Source organism: Chenopodium album, chromosome 7 (genome assembly GCF_948465745.1).
Source record: "Chenopodium album chromosome 7, dcCheAlbu1.1, whole genome shotgun sequence".
NCBI classification, from domain to species: Eukaryota; Viridiplantae; Streptophyta; class Magnoliopsida; order Caryophyllales; family Amaranthaceae; genus Chenopodium; species Chenopodium album.
The window spans coordinates 15,169,109-15,195,103 of record NC_137840.1 but is presented as its reverse complement, the minus strand read 5'-3'; the positions used below and the strand labels follow the sequence as shown (position 1 = coordinate 15,195,103).

The following is a 25,995-nucleotide window of genomic DNA, read 5'->3' as shown; positions in this document are numbered from 1 at the left end:
TTTTTGTGGGGTATTCACCATTATGAAGTGTTAGACAGTGTTAGTACCTGTTGTATGGTAGAAGGGATTAGCCTCACAAAACTGATTTGACCTTTAAAATAAACTTGTAAATTCCAACATTTTATACTCATGTCAATATATTCAATGTAAAAAATGTAAACCATAATAAGTATTCATATAGTCTATCTAATATTTCATCTGTTTTTTTTATAATTACACCATTTTGAATTACTAAGGCTAGGTTTCTAAAATTCTCAATATAGATTGTTATTTGTCTAGTCTTGTTTAAAACATTACCGATCATAATCAACACGGTTCAAAAATTAATTTTTTGTACTATGCATAAAAACATTTAAATGTGAATAAAAAACTCGAACCAAATCTACTTAGACACTTTAGTAAAATGTTTTATATTCTACTTATTATAAAATAGAAAATAACTGGAAATATATTCCACACTTGATTTTTACCTTGATCATTTTTCCAAAAGCTAGTGTAGAACATAGTATATTTTGGTCACGTTTACTACGTTTTGTTTTAAAGTTTATTGGTAGTAAATTAATGAAATAAAATAGTACCTTGTCTCTTAAAGTTAGGGCTTAAACTATTTTTCTATACGGAGATTGTGCAGTTAGCATTTTAGCAGTGCTTTCTAACTTCTTTGATCATAATTCTTTTTTAAGCGTCCAGTGATCAAAGCACTTGTGGAGCAATTTATAAAATTGTACGATACTGTCCAATGACAAACCCTATATCAAATATCATAAAGAGTCTGTCAATGATTTTAATATTTCTCAAGTAGATATGAACACGCTCATTTATTTCTTTTTTTTTTGTTGTTGTGTATATAAAGGTTAAGGTTTGCTTTACATTTTTTTTTTTTTTTTTTTTTTTTTTTTTGCAACAAAAGGTTTGCTTTACTTGAAAATATTATGAGAAGTGAAAATTGGTATAATCAGAAGTATGTTGAGTTGTTTCGTTAACAAACACAAAGTTGTTGTATCTCCTGTATATATTAAGAATCCTTCATCCAACAAAATTGAGCAATGAAATTACTTGCCTAAACTATTTCCCGTGGAAATTGAATCTTTTTATACTCAATTAATAATTTTTGCAATTTCAATACGATATAAAAACTAAATGGGAAAAACAAGACTGTACAACTTTTCATATCAACCAAATGACAACTTCATTACCAATGGAACTTTCGTTCAATTAAATGATTTCCTTAATTTATATGAACACAAATTCTCCAAAAAAAAAAAAAAAAAAATATGTGGGTGCACTTTAATTTATCGTAAGACAGGTTAAAGCTACCATAAAAGTATTTAATGTTATCTTTTATATTACAAAAGTTATTTAATAGGGTAATGTTATATGCAGCCCTGCATATAATCATTTAATATACTTTTTTTTTTAGTATTAAGTTGGAAATTTATTGACAATTCACGAGCAAATCGGTGTAATTTATTGTCTTTTCTTTCATTTTTTAGCTTCTTATATGCAACCCTAATACTATCGTTTTATAATGTATTAAATTATACATATAATATCTTATTTATCGTTTATATAATATTATTTCACAAAGTTTCATATGTGACTGGTCACACCGTACGGCCAGCCTCAATATAATTTTTTATGGGAAATTCTCATTGGTAGCAACAAACTATTGCACATTCTCATTGGTAGCAAATTTTTTTTAAAAGTCTCTTAAATAGCATTAGTAATCTAATTATTCTCTAATGTAGCATTATTTTACTAAAACTAACATAATTAAGTTAATTAGACTAACCATGGTTACATAATATGGAATGGACTAAAATACCCCCTTTTAATTTTGTAAATGCATCCCACTGATCAATTAATAAAGGCCCATTCATTGAAGACTTTGCCGTTGAACACTTTCGAACGTATTACTTGCTGCTGCGTTGATGATTTTCGAGCGCTAAACAACAATCATCAATCTACCAATTTCAATCCTAATCTCTCCAAGGTGCTGAATTTCGACTTTGGGAAGGTATGTCATCCTATCTGAACCCTAAATTTTCTGTTTTTTCGAATTGAAATGTATTGTTGTTATAATTGCTCTGTTTTTTTCACGGATGATTATTTGAGAAATCTGGGTTTTTATGTGCTGAAATTTTGAATCTTTCTGGTAATTTAGGGTATGTTTTATTGTTAATTGGTGTGTGGTTTGTTTTGGGTTTTTATATGTCAATTCGTGTGGTTGTAATGGAGAAATTCTTGTGTATTTTTAGGGTTGTTAGTTATGTCCAAAATAAGTTGAATGTTACGAATTTATTGCGTTAATGTTGCATGTTGAATTGAGATGTGTATTTGGTTTAATAAATGCAGAATGGGTGATGCTATTGTGTTGAAATTCAAGTTTAAAAGTGTTGATGTAGATGTTGTTGTCCAGGACATCGATAAGACAAACCTTATCGATGTGATCATAAATTATTGGGATTATGCCGTTGAACGACGTATTGAAATGCCCAAATTCCCTACATTTAGATATGTGCATAACAAAAATTACCACTATCTTAATAGTGATCAGGACTTAATGAAAATGTTCTATGACTTTGCTGGAAAGAATGAGATACACATATGGGTGTATGATGCTAATAGTCCAAGCCAAATTTTTAAAGATGCTAAGGCTTTAAGGACAACTAGAAATGCAAGACGGATTAAGGAACAAATGAAAGGTGTTGTAGAATCTGCTGGTATTTCACTCTCTGTTAACTTGGATGAAATGGGTAATTTGACTCAAAAAAGAGATACTGTCAAAACTAGAGGTGGGAGGTGTAAGGGTAGGGGTGAATATAGAGGTGTGGTGGAGTTAGGGGATCAACCAATTGAGGATGAGGATAATTTGAATGCAGATGTTCAGTTAGTTGGTAATAGAGGGAGAGGGGTTGGGAGAGGTACAGGGAGAGGAAGGGGCCAAGATATAGGGAGGGGAAGGGGTAGAGGGAGAGGGGGTGGGAGATGAAGGGGTACTGGAGGGAGGGGAAGGGAATTTGAGTACTGGTTGGGGCTTGAAACCGGGGACACAGAAGGAGTTGAATCAGGGGTTGCAACTGACATAGGTGCTAGTGAACTTGAAAATGGGCCTGAGATTGAAGCAGACATAGGTGTTAGAGTGGTTAGAAGAAGTCCAAGGAAACATAAACAATCTGATTACCCTCCACTACCATTGCAACTTGAACCTGTTTCATCCTTATCCTCTAAAACACTAGTGTTAAGAAAGAAAGTGTCAAATACAACAGCTAGGAGAAAAGGGTTGTTAGCTGCTAGTAGTTCAATGTCTAAATCTAATGGTGGAACACATGACATAGTTTTACTTGAAGATTTGGATATGGACTCTGACCAAGAAGAAGATCCACCATTCACCCATTTTTGACAAGTCAATAACTCTTCTAGTGATGCTGAAACTTTAGATGATGAAGAGGATATGCAACTAAGTGATGTTGATGATATGGTGGTATGTGATAACTATAACCCCTATGAAGATGATGTTTGGGTAGATGATGATATAGAAGATGATGGGGATGGGAATTACTTTGCAAATCTTTATAAAAATGGAGAAATGTTTGATAGAGAAGAAGATGGGAGAATAGAACTAAGACCATGGCAACTTTTTTGTGACAAACAACATTTAAGAGATGTTGTTAGAGATTACTGCATACAATGTGGGTTTTCTGTTGTTGTTGATAGGGCAAATAATTCCATCTACACAGTGTATTGTTCTGCAGAAGGTTGTGAGTGGAGGCTCCATGCTTCCAAACTGACATATGGGTTCACTTGGGCTATCAAGTCTATTAAAAATCCCGATCACACATGCTTGGGTTTGGAGATAAAAAAAACCCTATGGTAACTGCAAAGTGGGCAAGCAGAGTTCTTTTAGAAGACATTAGAGCTAATAATGATATATCTGGTAAGGTTTTGAATGCTTTGTTATGGAATAGATACAATGTGCAAATGGCTACTAGTACATTGTATCGCGTCAGAGCAAGGGCTTTAATAGAGATACATGGTGGCTTTGATGAATCTTATGCATTTTTGCCTGGTTATTGTGAGATGATTAGGAGAACTAACCCTGGTTCAGATGCTACTTGTGTATGGAATCCAGCAACTCATGTTGACAGACCATTGGCTTTTGTCACAATCTTCATTTCTTTTAAGCCTTGTTTGGATGGGCTAAGGGATGGAGTTAGGGGTTTTGTGGGAGTTGATGGAACTCACTTGAAAGGGAATTATGGGGGGGTTCTACTGTCTGCTATTGCATTAGATGGGAACAATGAGTTGTTTCCATTTGCATGGGGAATTGTGTCTACTGAAGATTCAGATACATGGAGCTTTTTTGTTCATCATTTGAGAGATCTACTAAGAGCAACTGGAAGAGGAGATAACTGGTGCATCATCTCAGATAGGAAAAAGGTATACTTCTGTAGCTATAAATCTATGTTAAATTGCATTTTTTTTTTTTTTTTGCATTATCTAGACTGATATTGATTGCCAAATTAACAGGGTATTGAAGCTGCACTTGACAAGGTCTGGCCAGATGTTGATAGGAGATACTGCACCAAACATTTGGCTGCCAATTGGAAGAAAGCATTTCCAGGTCCACTAATGCTCTCTCTGTTTTGGAAAGCATGTGGTGCCTATTCAGAATTTACCTTTAAGAAAGCAATGGAGCAAATGGACAAGGTTGGAAAAGGAGGTAGATTGTGGCTTGCAAAGCTTGGAGAACAATCTAGGTGGACAAAGCATAAGTTCAACACTATAACAAAGTGTGACTCTAATAAGTCAAACTTTGTTGAGAGTTTTAATGCCACTCTTGGCATTGACAGATGTAGACCAGTCCTTACACTTTTAGAAGGTACAATTTAGTTCTGGGTATTACTTGCATTACTTGTTAGACCTGTCCTTAGTTGCATTAATATGGCTACTTTTGTTTCATAATTTACTTACTTTTGGTAGGTATTAGAAGAAATACCATGGTTAGATTGGCAACAAGAAGGCAAAAGTGTGAGGAGTGGAGCAGGACTTACATCTGTCCAAACATAGTGCAAAGGGTTCATAAGCTATGTCAGAACTCAAAAACTTGCCACTCTTACTTGTCTTCTGCCGGTGAGTTTGAGGTCTTTGAGGGTAAGTCATATCTTGTTGTAAGCTTGAATAAGCAAACATGTGCTTGTGGTCAATGGCAAATTTCTGGAATTCCATGCAGACATGGAATGAGGGCTATATTAGATTCAAAGCTTGACCCTCATGCATTTGTGGATGAGTGGTTTTCTGTCAAAAGGTACAAGGCAGCCTATGCAAATGGGATTAAGTCCATACCTGATGCTCAACAGTGGCCTGAGTTCAATGTGCCAAAGATAATGCCACCTGAGTTAAAAAGAGGAATTGGGAGACCTTGTAGAAACAAAAAGAGGGATGATACAGAGGAAAGGAAGGGAAAGAGAGCTAAGACTGTTAGGTGCAGCAAGTGTCAAGATTATGGCCATAATGTTCAGACTTGTAAGGGAGGAGCTACTGCAAAGCAAAAATGGGGTGGAAAGAAAAAGAACACAAAAAAGGATGCATCTTCTCTGGCTACTAATGTTCAGCTTAATCCTTCTCCACCTAGAAACACCAGACAAAGTGCAAGGTTGGCTGCATCTCAACCACAACCATCTATAGTCGCTAGATCAGGAGCTATTTGTAACTTTGCATCACAACCAAGAAAAGTGCAATAACTTATTAGATGAGTAAACATGGTGGATATTCTGTTTTTTGAGCAATATGTTTTTTGCTTGAACAAGTGGTTTATTTCAATTTGAACTTTGTTATGGATGAATGTCAACACCTGTTTTTGGGATCATTTGTATATTCTATCATTTTTGGGATTGAAAATGGCAGTTTGTTGATTATATATGAATGTCAATTCTTGTCAATTTTTGATGTCATCTCACCATGTCCACACTACCCTTGTTTTGGGTCACTTCTTTATTATTTTGCAGCATAAAGCATCTGAATGTATTTGCAGATTGATGGCCAACGAGTCGATGACTAATTCAAGAGGTGGTTGTAATAGCCATGATGTTAACAGATCATGGACATTTGTGGATACTAGGTTATTTGCTTCGTAAAGTAGTTGTCCTGGCTCATGGAAGGCATGCATTGGCATTAACAGTTCATATGTGGCAGGGTAGTCACCAGATTCTCTTTGACATCAAGTGTATGCATCTGAAAGCCAATCCTATAGACCTACTAAATACGGGTATATCACCGAAAAACAAAAGCAAGCAGTGAATAAACACTTCCAGTGATTGGTTTATTCGGTCCAATCTCAGAGCAATTTCTGATAAGTTCAGAATAGAGTATAAAATCCTGAGATTGGATATGCTACTCATATTCAGTCAATTGTTACTCTAAATTGAGTTCTGATAGTTGCTTTCCCTTGTGCAGGGGGGGAGCATTTATTTTATTGGTGAGGGTGATTTGTAGAAACAAAAATAAGCCTATTTTACTCCATAGATTGTCTTTTAACACTGAAGTGTAAGTTATGTCTTATTGATAAGGTCAGAAATCATTTTGCAGAAAATGGAATGAAACTAACTCAACCTGTTTTTATATGAACCTCTTGGTGTTAAAATGATGCATAAGAAACTTTCAAAAAAATAAAATAAAAATGATGCATAAGAAAAGTAGTTTATTGTGTAGCTTAAACTCCTAGAAGGTGTAGCAATATTACTGCAGATAATAATTTTCTGATGCTACATATTACTGACCTGGGGCTTATGCTTATTTGTAGGCCTAATAACCCAGTAATGTACTTTATAACACAACACAGCCATATTTTTCAATTACTGTTGGGAAATCGATTGATGAGAATATGAGATGGTGACAATGGAGCTTTTGCATGGCTTTCCAGGTTGTAGGGTGAATTGACAGTGCCTAAAATTACTCCAATTCATTCAATTGTGATACTTAAGCTGCCTTTTACATTGCTAAAAGTCCAGTTTTCCTTTGCTTGTATCTTATTAATGAGGCTAGAATGCGATATAATTGCACATCAAAAATCTTGTAAACTAAATATCCCGATGAAGCTGTTTGTGCCTGTTTATATGTTTGATTGAATTTAATTTTTCTCCTCTACAACTTAAATGGAGAGTATAGAATCGTTCTATTGTCCACAGGTATAGAATTGTTTTAATTGTGTTGGAGGGAAATTATGTAACCATGGTTAGTCTAATTAACTTAATTATGTTAGTTTTAGTAAAATAATGCTACATTAGAGAATAATTAGATTACTAATGCTATTTAAGAGACTTTTAAAAAAAATTTGCTACCAATGAGAATGTGCAATAGTTTGTTGCTACCAATGAGAATTTCTCTTTTTTTATTATTATTTTTTAATTCTTCTTCTCTCTCTTCTTTATCTCCTCTTTTCTCTCTCCTCTAGTTAGCCACCCTTATTAACCCCTTCACCAAACTATCTTCTATTTCTCTCCTCTTTCTATCTCCTTCTTTCTCCAAAAAAGGGCAGCATACTTGCAAAATAAACCACCTGCAATTACAAAGTAAGAACGCATGTCCTCCACCAACCTGTCGTCATACTCTGTGAGCTCCTCATACTCCGTCGTCGGAAAACAACTTAAAGGTTTTTAATGCCAAATTTGGCCATAAATACTCTAGATCTAGAGTTTTTATGGTCGAATTTGGCCTTTTTAGCCATATTTGAAGTGAAATTCGAAGCCATATCGCTACAAAAAAATAACCTTTTCGTAGCGATTATTTTAACCTTTAGTATCGATTGTAATTGCAACAAAAAACTTTCCCAACGAATGGTCATTCGATACAATATCCCCCGTTGCCTTAGCCTTTAGTAGTGGTTTTCAATATCGTTGGGGTTGGCCTCAATAATCGATGCAAAAAACTACATCCAATCGTGGTGATTATTGTAGCGATTACAATCGCTATAAATGTTTAACTCATTTTCTTCACAAAAAAAAAAAAAAAAAAAAAAAAAAAAAAAAAACATGCGTATGATCTTTACAAGATTCGAACATGCAACCTCAAACTCTTATATTAAATGTTTCACCAATAAGCTATGACATATTTTATGTATTCTTTGTCAAACAATATTTATATATCTAGTGTTGAAAAGGCTTTTCGTATCGATTTTTAGGATTTAGTGGCGATTGTAAATGATACGATTTCTCAAAATTATATAAATGTGTAAAAATAGTGTGGATATGTATTATTATGCTTTCCGTATCGATTTTATATGGGAAAATCATGGCAATTGTAAAAATGATACGACATTTTAACATACTTGCATATTGTAGCGAATGAACAATCGCTACAAAATAATCGCTACGAAAAGTGATTTTTCTTGTAATGATTGTCAATTTTTTTTTTTTTTTTGATAAAAAACCCCAACGAAGAACTCATTCATTCATAGGGGAATCAACATTCACCAGGAACAAGACAAGTCGGGAACTCCGACATCCAAATGCGCCTACCTAGAACCCAAGAAGCAAGATGAGCAAACTCATGGGCTACTTTATTACCCTCCCTATGAACAAACGACCACGACACACACTCAAGAGAATTGCTTACATGATAAATATCATCAAGGATAATACACACCGAGCTAGACCCCCTCTCTTGTGACTTAATTGCGTTAACCAACTTAAGACAATCGCTCTCAACTATCACCTTCCTGTAACCGAGCTCAATCATAGTCTACAAACCCAGCAACACAGCCATAGCCTCTGCAATGTCAGACTGCCAACACTCCTCCAAGTTCCACGCTGCTACCATTGTCAATTTTAAAGGTATTTATTCGATTTGATTTTCTTTTTAACATTTGGTTGTGGGTTCGATTGGATCTATGTTTGCTTGTGGGTTTGGTGTATGGTGGTGGTGGTGGTGGTGGCATGGCGTATTAGGGGTGGGGCTAGTGGCGTTTTGGGGGTGGTGATGGGTCAAGGGTTACTAGGTCGGGAGTTACTTAAGGGGTTACTAGATGGGTAGGTCGGAAATTACTTAAGGGGTTACTAGATAGGTTACTTAAGTGGGGTTACTTAAAGGGGTTACTAGGGGTTACTTGGGAGGTTATTTAAGTGAGGTTACTTGAGGGGTTACTTGAGGGGTTACTGGAGGGGTTATTTAAGGGGTCACTAAGTCGGAGGGGTTACTAAATTGGAGGGGTTACTTGGTCCGATTAGGGGTTACTAAGCCGGAAGGGTTACTTAAGGGGTTAATAGAGGGGTTACTAGATGAGTTACTTGAGGGATTACTAGGTCCGATCAGGGGTTATTTGGTCCGCTCAGATTAGGGGTTAATTACTAGGTCTGGTTAGGGGTTACTTGGTCTGGTCAGGGGTTACTAGGTCTTGGTTGGAGGAGTTACTAGGTCTTGGTTGGAGGAGTTACTAGGTTGGTGAGGTTACTTTGTCATTTGTTGATTTGGCACTCTGTCGCATGGTGCGGCCAGCCGCACAAGAAACGCACTGATATTATCTTACAAAAAATTTATCGTTTTCCTTTTTAATATTATCTTACAAAAAATTTATTATGTATTAAATTAATCATATTAACCTTTATATTATGTAATCATGAATCTATACGAAATTACAAATTAAAATAAAATTCAAACCAACGACAAATTAAAATTTACCTTTTAAGTGGTTAAAGTTACCAGTAAAATAGTTAAAGTTATCCTCAAACGAACCGTTTTATAATAAAATTAATGTACACCTGACTTACCCAAGACTTATAATTATATGGCATATGTGTATTAAAAATGTATTTACCAACCAAGATACGAAGTATATAATTATGTACTCCGAAGTTAGTAGTTGGTTTCATCACATACTACCTATAATATCATATTTACAAGATAAGTGAACTTTTTTACTCTCAAAAAAAAAAAAAAAAAAAAAAAAATTGATTAGCATGAACATACATAGTAATTATTTTCACCATTACCTATTTAATTACCTTTACAACCTAACATCAATTATACTTTTACTTTCCATCATACCGGCCATTTTGTTTCTAGATATATTTAACAATCATGCTAAGTAAGAACTTAATCTCATTTAATTTCACATAGAATTAGCTGAGACATTGTATTGATCAATGACTATTGATCAAGGATACTCAGAGTTAAACTCTAGTAATAATCTTATGATTTTCATAAAGCAAATGGCAATCAAGAAAAGAAAACGGACCCTAATATAGCCAATTATTGTAAGAGCATCATATGGCAAAATCTGCTAGAAAGTACGTCTAGATAGGTTTTTTTTGGAAAGTAAGATGAAGGACCCCAACGCTTGAGATTAGAGGGGGAGATAAGGGAATCCCCCTACTCCCAAACAAAGAACTCGTGATCTCAAAATCATAAAATAAGTTATTCACTAATTTTATAGATAGAATTGATTATAGACATGTTCGTACAATTGTTGAGGTTGGCTAAACAAATGATACGTATAACGTATTATAATGTACAGCACATAGAATATTGAAGAGTAGTTAATCATTTTCAATACGAGTACAATTTATTGTTAATTCACTATGTACACACTACTCATAATTGTACACTTGTACTATAAACTATTTACTATTTAGTCATCATTCAAATGATTTTTGCAATGGACAATAAAATTAATCAAAATTAAACTGTACAACATTACGGCATGAACATCGTCCATTGACCATCATTAGACTATTAGGTATGTAATCGATGCCAAAAATAAATTTTAGTAAAATAAAAATAAATTGGCATGTTGCCCTTGACATACAGACATACAGTACTCCCCTTTAAAAGTATTTCATTAAACATGATTGGGTTCAAGAAATATATTTATAGATACGTGAAACTGTGAAAGAGTCTATACAATACTCCTGAAAAAGCTTGGTAAAAACTTGTCAATAGCTCATTCACTAAGAAGGCAAATGATCAGCTTGAACAAAAATATTAACAATTAAGTCTCGATCTTAGATACATTTGTTTTTTCCTTTTTTTTTTTTAGATAAAACTTTTTTAAGAGGTGAGAGAATCAAATCTTAGTTTCCTACATAATGTTGTCTTACTTTAATACTTGTGTTTTCTTGTTATACCAATATAGATATAGTTTTGCCACTTGTTTAAAGCATCACAACCACAAAGTCTAAATAAATGTTATTTTCTCCTCATCGACCTCGCTCGCTTGTGATTGTTGTATATATACAATAACACAAATATCTTAATTGATCGTTTTCTCTCTCTCTTAACTCTAGTAGGCAAAGATGCCCCTTTCTCAAATCATAATAAGTTTACTAAGGGTCTGTTCTCATACGTTTATTTTCAGTTCATTTCAGCTCAGTTCAGTTCAGTTCAGCTCTTAATTTCCTTCTCTTATAAATTATTCAGTTCAGTTCAGTTCATTTCATTTCAGTCAGTTCAGTTCAGTTCATCTGAGTTCAGTTAATAAGAACAGACCCTTAATACACAATAACACGAATACTCTAATTGATCGCTCAGCTCTCTCGCTCTCTCTCTCCTCATAGGTTACCCTTTGAATGATGGGCAAGAGTAGATTGCAATATCCAGTGTCAAAAAGACTTGGATAATAACTCAGCGCATGGATAAAACTTTTAAAATCGTGTAGGTTGATCATACATTGAAACGATACTAAAAATATGTGTAGAATAATCTAAGGTTGTTACATGTAAAGGAGCAAAACAAAATTTTGTTGAGACTGTTATAATAATTAGGATATTTTTAAAAACAGGTCCGGGCCTAAAAAATGAACTAGAGAACATGACCGTCATCAATTCGGTCTCTAGGTTGAGCAAAATTTGATTTTTGGTCTTTTTGTATAGTTCTGTTCATATCCATTTAAATATCAGTCTAGAATTAAATTGATTTTATTTTTATTTATTTAAAAATCGAATGAAACTTCTATATCTACCTTTAACGTGATAGAAATATTTTTACATCATGATTGATCAATTTTATAATATATGAACAAAATAGAAATTAAATAACATTTTTTTATATTTAAAAAAATTGTTAAATTAAATTAAATAATCTCAACTTTTATCGCTTGCGCAAAATAATAATACAGACATAAGATATTTGCTCTCAACAATAGCATCTATTCAAGTTTTTGTGCAAATATAGTAGTACATACACTAGTCACAAGAAATGAAACCTTAGGAAATTTTTATTAATTAGTTCAAATAATCTATCTTTTAAAAATTTTATGATCTGTATTAAAAAAAATTCAAAATAAAATACAATTCATACCTCGTTTATGTGCTTCATTTTCAAGTTGCAAAATTGCTTGGTTGATTAAGATTTGATTGGCGGTCTAGAGCAAAGTTTGTTGTCAGAATTGATAAAAAAAAAAAACTGAATTTGCGTGCAAGGAATTTCCTTAGTTTGAGTGTTTCAACTAAGAATTCGTTTGACATCATTGTAATTTTCTATCTTTTTAATTTTTATTTTTCAAAGTCATGTGATATGCGGAGTATGTCATATTATAAATAAAAAATTAGTCAAATTTATTAAACTCATGATAATTTTGAAAACTGACAGCAAAATAGTGGAACACCTTTTTATTGTTTCTTGTTTTTGGTTTTTTGTAAAAACAGAAAACTAAAAACAAAAAACGATGCCAAACAAGCTCTAAGGTTTTGAGGATCATTTTGGTTATTAAGGGTCAAATTTGTTGTTGTATCTTACAAACCAATGTGTTTTTGGCCGTTATAGCCAATTTCGGGCCTAAAATCTATTTCTTTAGGACCAAAATAATCCTTAAAATCTTAATCGACAATTTTAAATTTGAAAATGATGCACATAAACCAAACCATTTAGGGGGCGTTTGGGTCGCGGATTATAGGTATTAGGTATAGGTTTAGAATGACCAAAACCCATACCATATGTTTGGTTGCCAAAAATATGATTTTTAAACCCATACTCAAACCCATGAGGTATGGGGTTTAGAAATCTTGGGGGAAATGTGGGTTTAGCTCATTTCATTTCCTTATGTATCAAATATATGAAATTAAGAGGATGATATTTCGTTCCAGAATTAAACCAAATACATGGTATTAAGTATCAAGTTCCAATCCGATACCACCTTAACCCTATTACTTCTATACAAACTAATTTGGCTTCAGCCTTAATTAAATTTGGTTTTTAAAGGCTGAAATGACCCCTAAAACCTAAATTGAGCAATATTGCAACTTTAAAACACCTACACAATTCAAGAGATTTTAGGTCTTTTTTGCCAATTTCGATCCCAAAAAAAAAAAAAAAAAATCAATTTTAGCAGCTTGGATTTAAACACTCAAAACACAGCATGTCCTTGCACCCAAATTAATAGATTTTCAATAGATTTGAACATAATACAAATTTCCTAAGATTCTCAATTTATTCGGTGGCGTACTATTTTGTGCAAATACTTGAATAGGTGGTAATGCTAAATTAAAAGCAAAACCATAAATCGAATTATTTTGCACACAGAGACCATAATCGGTATAATATAGCGCAAAATTTCCATCCATATATTCTCACTTTTTCCATTGTGATATTAAAATATACTTTTTTTTAAATAGATATGTACTTGTCCGGTTTAGGTTTTAATCTAGTTTAATCGGTCCAGGCCAAGTCTAGTCTAAGCAAAATCGGGTTAGTCTTTGGCTCTTGAATTTTAAATTTGGCTTTCGGTCCAATGAACAACCCTAACGGCGATAATATTCTGTTTAAATTCGTTGTGGGCATTGGATCAAATAATTTCATTTAGTTGAGTGATGCCCCGCTTGCTTTGGTAGATTCCAGATTAATGGAGTATAAATTACTCTTTGATGAAATAGAAAATATCGTGGAACAATTTCATTCACACAATTAACTAATTTATCAACTAGTTTATCCAAAATGCTTTAGCGTTTTAATCATATTTCAACAGTAAAACAACTGTCAAAATGCTTTGTTAGGTGAGTTGTATGTAGCCTTTTTACATTTATGTCTCTTAATGACCAAATTAGAACTATTTCATATCATAATTAAGTACCTTTGTCAATCAAGCGGGACCTTTAATAAAAAGATTATTGGAAGATTACTCACAAATTTATGCATGTAGCAGTGTTCTTAAGATTAGAACAGATTCACGTATCCCTTTCATGGATTAGGAGGTTGATTCAAATTGTCATGTACTTAACTAGGATAATTTTGTCCTTTGATTTGTTGCCAAATGTGACAATTAATTATTCGTTGTTGTTATTTTGACAAGAAGAATTACCATACGTCAAAAGAAAGAACTATGACAAGAAGAATTACCATACGTAAGAAAAAAATAAAAAATAAAATAAATAACAAGTTCAAAACTATAGATATATGCTACTCCTAATGACACTAGCCTATTATGAATTTCCCCTAGCCTAGTTTGACTTTTAGATTTGATAAAATTTTGACCTAATTCGTACACTAATCTTTAAAAAATAAAATATCCTTCTCTCCATTTACGTTTAGTTGCAACGTTTGAAAATTTGTTCTACAATTTATATATAATCATATTCTTGCATTGATCACCTTTATTGAATTACATGTCAGGCAAAAATAATCGTACTCCGTATAGAATCTTGTTATAACTTCTCGATCTATAAATTCACAATATTATTTATTACTTGTTGAGAGACATAATTTAGAGAATTACTTTGCTTCTCATGATAAAGTTACCTGATAACGGCAAAACCATAAACCATTTGTACGTGCATTTGTTTTCATCAACTACATTTTTTTTTTGACGATAAACTACATAATTTAATACGAAATTTAATGTAATAATGAAGTTTTGGACTCTCGTAACTTGGATGACGATTATTTCAAAATTAAAAAAAAAAAAAAAAAAAAAAAAAAAAAAGAAAGAGTAAAAATTGGATGGCGAGGATTAAAGGAGGGTTTGAAAGCCTTGTTTAGTTGGTTTGTTGCTTAATTATTATTCATCAATAGGTTAAAATTTTTTTTCCTTCAAAATTCACAAACATGGCCGGTGGTGAGACACCATCTTCGTCCCTTTTACCTATAATTGTGGGTAATGCAAAAATTCATGAAAATAATCTATATCGTCAATTTGATGATACTTGTTGGATTATAAATACCGGAGCTACTCATCATGTTACCGACAATAAATCTTGGTTATTTGACACTCGATATATTGAATGCCCCGTTGGATTGCCGAATGGTGACAGTGTTTTTGCTACTTTGGAAGGATCGGTCAAATTATCCGATCAAATAACTATCTCCAGAGTTCTTTTTGTTCCACATATTAATTGCAATTTACTTTCAGTTACACAACTCAGTGATCAATTAAATGTTGTTGTCCAATTTAACTCATATATGTGTGCTATACAGGACCGAATGAAGCAGCTGATTGGAACGGACATTAGGCGAGATGGACTATATTATTTCTTTGGCAAGTCGGATATGGTGCAACGGGTGTCTGTGGTTGAAGCAACGTCAGATTTGGAGCTTTGGCATAGAAGAATGGGGCATCCTTCGGAGAAAATAGTTAAGTTACTTCCGCACATTAGCAATAAAAGTAGTTTAAATAAAGGTTGTGAAGTATGTTTTCGTGCTAAGCATCCTAGAGATAAATTTCCATTGAGTGAAAATAAAACATCTAGAATTTTTGAGAAAATACATTGTAATTTATGGGGTCCATATCGACATGTTTCATCGTGTGGGGCTCGTTATTTTTTAACAATTGTTGATGATTATTCAAGAGCTGTGTGGATTTATTTGTTGATTGATAAAACCGAAGTTTTTCAGATGTTTATGGCTTTTGTCGCTATGGTTGAAAGGCAATTTAATCAAATAATTAAAATTGTTCAAAGTGATAATGGAACCGAATTTAATTGTTTGAAAGATTTTTTCCTTGCTACTGGCATTATATTTCAGACATCATGTGTGGGAACCCCTCAACAAAATGGAAGAGTAGAACAAAAACATAAACATATTCTTAATGTTGGCAGGGCCTTGAGATTCCAAGCCAAATTGCCTTTTTTTTTTTTGGGTGAGTGTATTTTAGCTGCTGCTCACTTAATTAATAGAACTCCAACACCTCTTCTACAAAATAAAACCCCTTTCGAAATTCTTTTCAATAAATCCCCTAATTTTGATGCTATTCGTACTTTTGGTTGCTTGTGTTTTGCCCATAACCAAAAGAGTCGGGGGGATAAATTTGCTAGTCAAAGTCGCAAGTGTGTTTTCTTGGGGTATCCTTTTGGGAAGAAGGGTTGGCGGTTATATGATCTTGAGATTAAGGAATTTTTTGTGTCGCGTGATGTCAAATTTGTGGAAGATATTTTTCCGTTTGGGTGTTCGGATGATGTTAACATTGATTTGGGTGTGCATGATTTATCGACTGAAACACATGATGATTTTGCGGGTTATGCATTGGGTGATGAAAATTCTGATAATATTGTTGAGGGTGAGGTAATACCCACGGTAGGGGGGTTTTTAGATTCCTCCCAACTTGCTGCCGCAGGTACTAACCCTACTCCCCAGCATTCCAGCCCTGTTCTGCCCGCTGGATATGCTTCGGGGGATGGGTCTGGCTCGACATTCACGCCCAACAGCATTGCTGCCTCCCTAACGCAGCAGCCAGGCACTCACAGCAGCCCTGCTGCCTCCCCGACGCAGCAGCCTTCGACACCACAGCACCTTGACACCACAGATTTCGACGCTCAACCTTCAGATATGGGCCGCGGATTTAGGGAAAAATTCCCTTCTGCCAAGCTCTGTGATTACGTTACTCACTTGGTTTTTGCTAAAAGTCCATCTCCGTCTTCCCATCAGTCTTCAGGTACCCCGTATCCTTTAGCACATTATATACATTGTGATAAATTTTCTGTGAATTATCGGAAGTTTATTTCAGCTGTTGTTCACACTAAAGATCCGACAACTTTCAAAGAAGCTATGAAATATGAAGGTTGGCGTAAGTCCATGAATGAAGAAATTCGAGCTTTAGAGAACAATGGTACTTGGACTTTGGAGCCTCTTCCCCCGGGTAAAAAGGCTCTAGGAAGTCAATGGGTCTATAAGAGCAAGTTTCTTTCTAATGGTGAAGTTGAGCGTCTCAAATCTCGTTTAGTGGTATATGGGAACCATCAGAAAGCAGGTGTAGATTATGATGAGACATTTGCTCCGGTTGCTAAGATGACAACGGCTCGCACAGTTCTTGCTATTGCGGCCGCAAAGAATTGAGAAATTCACCAAATGGATGTTCACAATGCTTTTGTTCACGGTGACTTAGATGAAGAAGTCTATATGAAACTTCCGCCTGGTTTTCAGAGTTCGGATCCTTCATTGGTTTGCAGATTAAGGAAGTCACTCTATGGTTTGAAGCAAGCTCCTAGATGTTGGTTTGCTAAACTTACCACAGCCTTAAAACAGTATGGTTTCAAACAATCTTACTCTGATTATTCTTTATTCACTCATACTACTCGTGATGCTCAGATAACAGTTTTAGTGTATGTTGATGATTTGATTATTTCTGGGAACAATTCCGCTGCATTGGCTGTTTTTAAGGCCTATTTGTGTGACTGTTTTAAGATGAAGGATCTAGGTCCTTTGAAATATTATTTGGGGATTGAAGTGGCTTGTAGCTCTGCAAGTTTATTCTTATGTCAGCAAAAATATACTCTGGATATTATTTCTGAGACAGGTTTATTAGGAGCGAAGCCTAGTGGTTTTCCCATGAAGCAAAATCACAAATTGGGATTAGCATCAGGCGATTTTCTTTCTTATCCAGAGCCTTATAGACGGCTTGTTGGTCATCTGATTTATCTTACTGTCACACGCCCTGACTTGGCGTATTCGGTTCATATTTTGTCTCAGTTTATGCAGCAACCTCGTAGTGAACATTGGGATGCTGCAATGAGGGTGGTTCGATATTTGAAAGGGACTCCCGGACAAGGTATTTTATTGAGCTCTGATTGTGATTTAAATCTGCAGGGTTGGTGTGATTCAGATTGGGCTGCTTGCCCTCTGACTCGTCGTTCTTTATCTGGTTTGCTTGTTTTTCTTGGAAAATCTCCTATTTCTTGGAAAACTAAGAAGCAACCTACTGTTTTTTCTCTTCTTCAGAGGCCGAGTATAGGTCCATGTCTTCGTGTTCTAAAGAGCTAAAATGGGTGAAGGCTTTGTTGTTGAGTCTTGGAGTACAACATGCAAAGGCAATTAAGTTATTTTATGATAATGAAGCAGCTCTGCACATTGCAAAGAATCCGATTTTTCATGAACGGACAAAGCACATTGAGATTGATTGTCACTTTGTTCGTGATGCGATTACAGAGGGGTGGATTTCTACATCTCATGTTCCGACATCTTCACAGCTTGCGGATATTTTTACAAAAGCTCTTGGGAAAGCACAGTTTGTTTATCTTCTTTCCAAGTTGGGCACTTACGATCCAAGCGCTCCATCTTGAGGGGGGTATTGAGATCATATCATATCTTTGTGTGATTTGGTAGAATATTTACCATATATTTATCTTTTTTAATTTAGTTGTTTTCCAAAGATCCTAAGATATCTTATGATACTAGGACTAGGTTTGGTATTATATTTCTATATATTTCCCAAGGAAAATGAATGAAAGGCAAGCAATTCCATTCTAATATTTTCTAATTATCTCTAATTTATCAGTTTAGCATGTGGGAATTAAGAAGTAGAATTTAAAGAATAAAGGGCGTGGAGTGAAAATGAGATTTTGTGGGTGAAAATTTCATTAATGATTCTTAATTCCTCATTTAATGGATACAAGATTGAAGAATTTTAAATTTCATGTTTGTCATGTGGGAATAACTTAAAATTAAATTAGAACTTTACTAGTTTACCTTTTTATCACAACATATACAACTATACAAGTATATCACTTATTACTCATTGAGGGAAATATTACATTTTTATTAGATCCGAGAATTCCCACTATCTTATATTCTTATTAGTGTTATTACCTATCGTTTTTCCCCCTAGGTAATACTCTGTAATCCATATTTCCTCTGTTTTTAAATACTTGTTTCACTTTTCTTTTTCGGCTGTTTTTAAATACTTATTTCACTTTTCTTTTCGGTGTTTTTAAATACTTGCTTTATTTTTTTATATATAAAACTTTTACAATATTTAATTAATTTCTCTCACTTTGTGACTCATCATGATCATATTTTATTAATTTCATATTCTCTCTCTTCCAATCATTTCCACTATTTTTACTTTTTATAATTTTTTATTCCTCCACCTACCCCACTACCTTTATATATTTTTTTTTTCTAACAAGTATTTTAAAATAGAAGGAGTATTTTGTAAATCATTCCCACCCTCTAACTAATTTCTACCAAACAGACATTGGTTTATAAAATATATGAAATATATAATCCTATTTCCAACCTGTAAATCTACACACCACATTCACCTTATATTGCAACAAAAGTTAAATTTAATTTAGGGCTTGTACTGATATATTGAATTGAGCTGAATTGAAGTGAATATTTATGAGAGAAGGAAATTAGGAACTGAAATGAAATGATTAGAGTTGAGTTGAACTGAATTGAATTGCATTGAAAATAGGCTGAAGAGAACAAACCCTTAGTGGGATTCAGCATTCTCCTTTTGGAACCATAATAAACTACCATGCATTGTTATGTATTGGAGGTAATTGGCGGTTTGGGAAACATCATGCTAGATGTCCCTGCATTTGTTTAGCCATAAACACGGGAACAAAAAAACTTCATTAATAAGACCAAACCTTTATCACTAATCTAATCTAGCTTTGCTAACTAAACAAGGATTCAAGGAGTACTTGAGATGATGAAGCAAATTATCTTGATAGAGAATGGAAGTTAGATATTACTACATATAAAATCCTTAAATTTAGCACTAAGATTGATTTACCAAAGAGTAAAAAAATCAAGGTTTTTTTTTTTTTTTTTTTTTTTTTTTTTTTTTTTTTTTCAAAAACTTCAAAATTAAAACAATCGTAAATATATACATGTATAGTATATTTTATTATTCGAAGTAACAGAAAAAGCACCTTCTCATAATGAAATCTTTCATGCATCAACCTAATCGGAATAATATGATCAAGACTCCTTAACGAGTAGAAAAAAGGATAAAAGAATCCACGTCCCTAATTATTTAGTTAATTGATCCACAAAATCTCAAATCCATAGTTCCATAGCTATTCAATTGTAATTTCCTTGTATTTCGACCCACATACAGCCATCCAACGAGCTATACATGTACATAAAGTAGTATTATTAGTAACAGTAAACTATGGAACAATATAATACAAAGTCCAACTGACATGAATTGAGAAGAAATAACGATGTGCAGCAAAAGACTGCAGATGAGCAATAAATCAAATAATGCACAAAAACTTTATACTAAAAAAAAAAAAAAAAAAGAAAGATTCACATAAAAACAGTAAACGTGACACAAGTAATTACAAGATGGTCTGATAGAAAAGTGGGGCCCTTTTAAGCAATAAGGGTTTTGTCGTAGCTACTTTTAAGTCCTGAGACATCTTTCAGAAATAGCGCGCGAAAACAGCGCGGGAGCTGTTTCCCAATGCACCTCTTCTGTAAATGCAGTGTCCTACCATCATGCCCCCTATGTTTTCTTACGAGTATTATTATTATTGTTATTATTAATGTATGTAAATAATTTAATTGATTGGAAAATAAAATTAATTTTTTTCTTTGGTTTGTCAGATACTCACATCCTGAAAAATCAAAAATTCCTTTTTAGAAAGAAAAGGATATTTGGTCCCACTTCATATCATTTCAAATGTTAACTCTTTTGATGTTGACATCCATCTCTCTCTCCCTCACGAAATTATTTCCAAAGAATGATTATAGATTAGAAAGGATGGAGAAGAATTGTAACAATGGAAGTTAAACCATTCGTATTTTTAAAATTTAAATAATTAAAAAGATTTTCTCAATTATTTGAGTGTCGATTGTTTTTGCAAACTACGGAGTACTACGTGTTTTTTTAGTTGATACGTTTTGCTTATAGCACTATTCATATACTCTCCTTTAATCGTGTTTTGTGATTTATATATAATGAAAAATATAGTTATATGAAATCTTTATAGATTCGTCATGATATATATTTTCAAAATATCAAAATTTCATATTTTTTTTCTTATCGGGTAATTAAAGATATGAATTATTGAAGTTATGCGTTGACAAACGTGAATAAAGAAATAGAGGAAGTATTAAATATGGTAGTCAAAGAGTAAATTAAATATTATAAATTGGATGTAAGACTGTCATAAAAATAATAAAAGATAATCCATTCGTTTGAAAAATAACTATATATTAAACTTTTTTTTTATAACTATATATTACCCCTTTGTCTTCGAAAGAATGACCCTTTTGGGCTGATTTCGCGAGTATTAAGAAAGTTAAATAAAAAGAAGTAAAAGTATATCGAAAAGATAACTTTACACGAGTTTTGTAAAAAAACAAAAGAGAGATAAGGTAATAAAAGTACATGAAAAACAAAAATTTATGAAAAAGCTAATTTTGCACATATTGTAAATTAGTGGGTATTTTGATACAAATGGGTCGATCATTTTGTGACTAAAATTAGGTTAAAAGGGTCGAACTTTTAGAGACGAAATGAGTAATATATTGGTTAGGTTTGGTAAATAGCTTATTTGAGCAAAATTAACTTATTTGACCAACATTAACTTATTAAATAATTAATGCCATGTTCTTTAGAGCTTGTGAAATCTGTTTTGCTCTGTTGAGCCTAGTTGAAATCTTCTCTACTTTGTAAAATTATTTAATGTAATTTAAAATTTAATATAATTTAATATAAATTAAAATTCATAAATAAGTAAAATTAATACATAATAAAATTATGAATAATTACTAATAACAACAACAACAACAACAACAACAATATGGGTCGTCTGACTTCGTTATCGCTCGAGTTGTGTCGGTTGCTCTCAGCGGAAGCGGGACAAGTATGGAGCGCGTTGTAAATTTATTATCTATGGTTTTCTTTCTTTCTCCTTTTCTTCATTGAGGGAATTAGAAGGATATTGTTGTGTTGCTGAGAGACATTTGCTAGGACACATGATATTGGTGCTTGTGCAGCTGCTCAAATCTTCAGCAGAATCAAATTTGCAATAACTAGAGGGGTGGGGGGCCAAATTATGTCTCGACTTCCCACTAATTTCTTGAAGTTTAGTTGACTTTGTAGGTTTTTGTAATTTTTTAGATAATAATAATAATAATAATAATATAGTTGACTTTGTAGGTTTTTGTAGGTTGACATTGGGTTGTTTGGAGGGAATGACAGGGCCCTCAGACCTACACATGTGTTACTATATTCGTGGGATTGAGGTCACAATATATATGTTGACTTGTTAGGACCTTTTCCTTTGACACGGTCGAGGCTATCTGTTCCTGAATGGGTTGTGACTGATGTGACTCATCGAAAGCAAGTCAAGTACAAATCTAGTTGTCAGGCGATTGAATATGGTTTCATTCACTTCTCAATTCCTTTGCTTAGGGAATTAGAGAAGAAGGTGGTTGCATTGCTGAAGCGGGTTCATAAGTTCTCGACGACGCAAGACAGTGGGGCATGTGCTACTGCTCATATATTTACTAGGATAGGATTCTTTAATTCAAGAGGAGTGGGGGCCCAGATTGTATCTTGGCTTCCCACTAATTTTTGTACTACGTAGGTTGTATAACTTTATCTGTTTTTGAATAATAATAATAATAATAATAATAATAATAATAATAATATATGCGGGTTCAGGCGTTTGCTAAGACTCAGGATATTGGTGCTCGTGCAGCTGCTTACATCTTCAGCAGGATCGAGTTCGCTATAGCTAGAGGGGTGGGGGCCCAGATTGTATCTTGGCTCACCACAAATTTTTTGTAAATTGATTGACTTTGTAAGTTTTTTGATATTTTATAATAATAATAATAATAATAATAATAACAATAATAATAACAATAATAATAAGTTATTCTAGAATGGAGATAAAGAAATTTGTTTGAAATTGAAGTTATATCTTGATAAGGGATTAATGAAGTTAGCTAGGAATTGGTTGTGCTACTTCAAGGATTTTACTCCAAGGGATTGACAACAAAGTCAGTTGATGTAGAGAACTTATACTAATGATGTTGCAAGAACCAATGATTACATTTTGTTCAATTGAATCATATTATAAGTTATGGATTACAACAATCAAATTGAGGAATTTGATCAAGTTATAAGAAAAGATAATGAAGTTATTGAAATTTTTAATGGTGAAGTTATTGATTACGATTTTAAGGTTGTATTACCAAGAATCATGAAATTGTTAGGAAAATTGTAAAATATTTGGAATTTACCTTATGATCAAGTTACTAATCTATATGAGTTAAGCAAATTAAGATGAGAGATGATGTTCCTTACTGTAGGCACCCAAATGTGTATCTCCAAAAACCAAACCCAGTGATGAATACTTTTCACGTCACTTGATTATCAAACGAAGTGAAAGTGTGAAAAGTCTTGTGATGCGGTTGTTATAATAAAAGTCATTCTTTTAATTTTTTTTAAAAATGTACTTTATTTATGAAAATAGTCCGTCCAATTTAATTTGGTCCATGACAAGGTTCCAGTAACAATGTAGTTGGGTCGGGCTCGCAAAGAGCTTTCCAATGATATATTATAAGCCCAATTCCGATAAATAATGAGAAAGTTATGACCAAAATACTAAATTGAGTCTAAAATGGTTTTACGGCCCAATGGTCTAGTAGAGGGACCATTAATTATTTATTCCTAAAATTATTAGGATTGATTCTAACCTTCTAGAATAGTTTAGAAGGTTATTTTAAATTTTAATGAACTTAGGACTGGTAATTATCTTTTGAGAATAATGAATTTGATTTGAAATAAAACAAGTGTTTTATTATGATAAAATCTGATTTAAAATTGATAAACGCGGAGTTTAATTGCCTAATTATATTAGGAAAAGTATTCTATACAAAAGCGCTTTTTATCTTTTAGACCAGCACCAAACGACAGAGCCTGTCGCCATGCGTGATCCCTGTCGTTTCGCGCTGGATCCAATCGTTCACCACATGAGCCAGTTTTATTCCGATTGAAATTCTAATTCTTTTCTATCATTTTTGGACTATTTTCTCTATAAATAGGGTCGTATTTCCTTGTTTTTATTCATCAACAATCAACAATCATCATTAATTCTCTTAAACAATAGCTTATTCTTCTCTCTTTTTCTAAACCTTTCCCTTTTAGAAATAAAAATACCGCATTCACGAGTTCTAGACACACCTAGGAAAATTCAAAGTTGGCTTCGCCTTAGACGTGAAAGGTTGATAATTTCTGAGGGTTTGGTCCCATATCTATATTTCAATTTATTGAATTAATTATTTAATAGTTTCCTTGAAGTTACTAACGCGTGTATTTTGTTATTAGAAAGAGATACGAGGCATCGAAGCTAGTAATTTAATTACTTAATTATTCTTTTGATATAGAAAGCATGTTTAGATTATTTTAATTCCTAGTGTCATGTTAGGATGTCTTTTATCGCTTTCTTGCTTAGGTTTTTTTTTCCTATTTCTTCTATATGTTAGTATCATGTTAGGGATAAGGTTTGATCTTTAATGTTTAGTGAAATGATAGGATTTGTTTTTAATCTTGTTAGTATCATGCCTACGATCTTGCTAATAATATTATGCTTTGATGAGATTGAGATTGTTATGATGATGATTGTTATTCAATATGTTGCTTGGTATTGTTATCGTTATTGCTTGATCACGCCCTCTCTTGCTGGATTAAAGGTAATTTGTACTTGAAATTATGCTTAATAAGATAATTAATAATCTTGTTTAGGTTAATATGATTATAATTCAAGTGATTGCCAATAATAGATTTGTTTGTGCATTAATATTCAACCAACATAGATTAAACAAATTTAGGATTAATATATTGATTGTATGTTAGTCTGAAATCGCACATGAATATGAGAAGAATAATATAGAGGCCTATTTTTAGGGCAGGTTTAATCTCTTTTAGGTTGAATTTGTACCTTCATCCCCGAATGTCCAGTCATGGTTCAGGACCACTATGGAGTTAGCGATCTCATGGATCGTGAAGGGGTGTAACCTTCACCCTGTGAACGGTTTACAAGTTCCTAAAACTTGTTGGCGACTCTTTTACTCTAGCTTCCTTCCTTTTGGACGCTACCATACTTAAGTGTATGATCACAGTGGGGCTCAAGTGAGGGATGCTTGAAATATTCCCTACACTTACATGCTTATTACTTATGATAGTTCTTCGTTAAATTAGAAAGTCATTTATGTGATTATAATTATAGAGTGTTTTTTTTTTTTTTTTTTTTTTTTTTTTTTTTTTTTTTTTAATATGAAAAGTATAAGTTTTCTTCAAATTAAACACGTATTTTGATTATAATTCTAAGGATTTTGGATTTTCCTAATATGGAAAATCTGATTTCTTTGGTTAATTTATTTAGTGAATAATTGGTATTCTCTTAATTAATCATTTTATACAATATATATATATTATTTACAAAATTATATTTAATCCCATAAATCTAGAAAAATATTTCCCTAAATACTACATAAGGTGTCTAAAATTTTAAGCTATGGAGGCTCTAAAATTTCGGCCACCATGGTTGGATTTTGGGTGATTTATTTTGGTAAATTGTATTTTTAATTAGGATTTTTTAGAAAATAACACCACAAAAAAAATCCTAAAATTTGATTATAACACCACATAAAAAGAAACTTTTATTATAACACCACAAAAAACACCAAAAAATTGGTTTTACCACCACTTAACGGATTTTTGAATGGAATCAAAATCCGGTAGCGGGGCTCACAACAGACACGTGTCACTCTTATTGGTTTTAAAAAAAATTTAAAAATTAAAAAAAAAATAAAAAAATACCTAAACAACCA

General features: G+C 33.0%; 1 protein-coding gene across 1 annotated transcript; it reads left to right on the top strand.

Moving 5' to 3' along the window:
• The first annotated feature begins 3,454 nt into the window (after positions 1-3,454).
• LOC145640037 (uncharacterized) lies at positions 3,455-5,744 on the top strand. The gene is made up of 4 exons (XM_081691349.1): positions 3,455-3,816; positions 3,969-4,440; positions 4,531-4,882; positions 4,984-5,744. Exons 1-4 carry the CDS (start codon positions 3,455-3,457, stop codon positions 5,742-5,744), a joined length of 1,947 nt encoding a protein of 648 aa, XP_081547475.1.
• Positions 5,745-25,995: the final 20,251 nt, after the last annotated feature.

Excerpts from the sequence above, each read along its gene's own strand:
- LOC145640037 (XM_081691349.1), top strand. The coding sequence starts at position 3,455 with ATGCAACTAAGTGATGTTGATGATATGGTGGTATGTGATAACTATAAC. Across the intron at positions 3,817-3,968 it reads GGGTTCACTTGGGCTATCAA|ATACAATGTGCAAATGGCTA; the intron begins GTCTATTAAAAA and ends GTTATGGAATAG. Across the intron at positions 4,883-4,983 it reads AGTCCTTACACTTTTAGAAG|GTATTAGAAGAAATACCATG; the intron begins GTACAATTTAGT and ends TACTTTTGGTAG.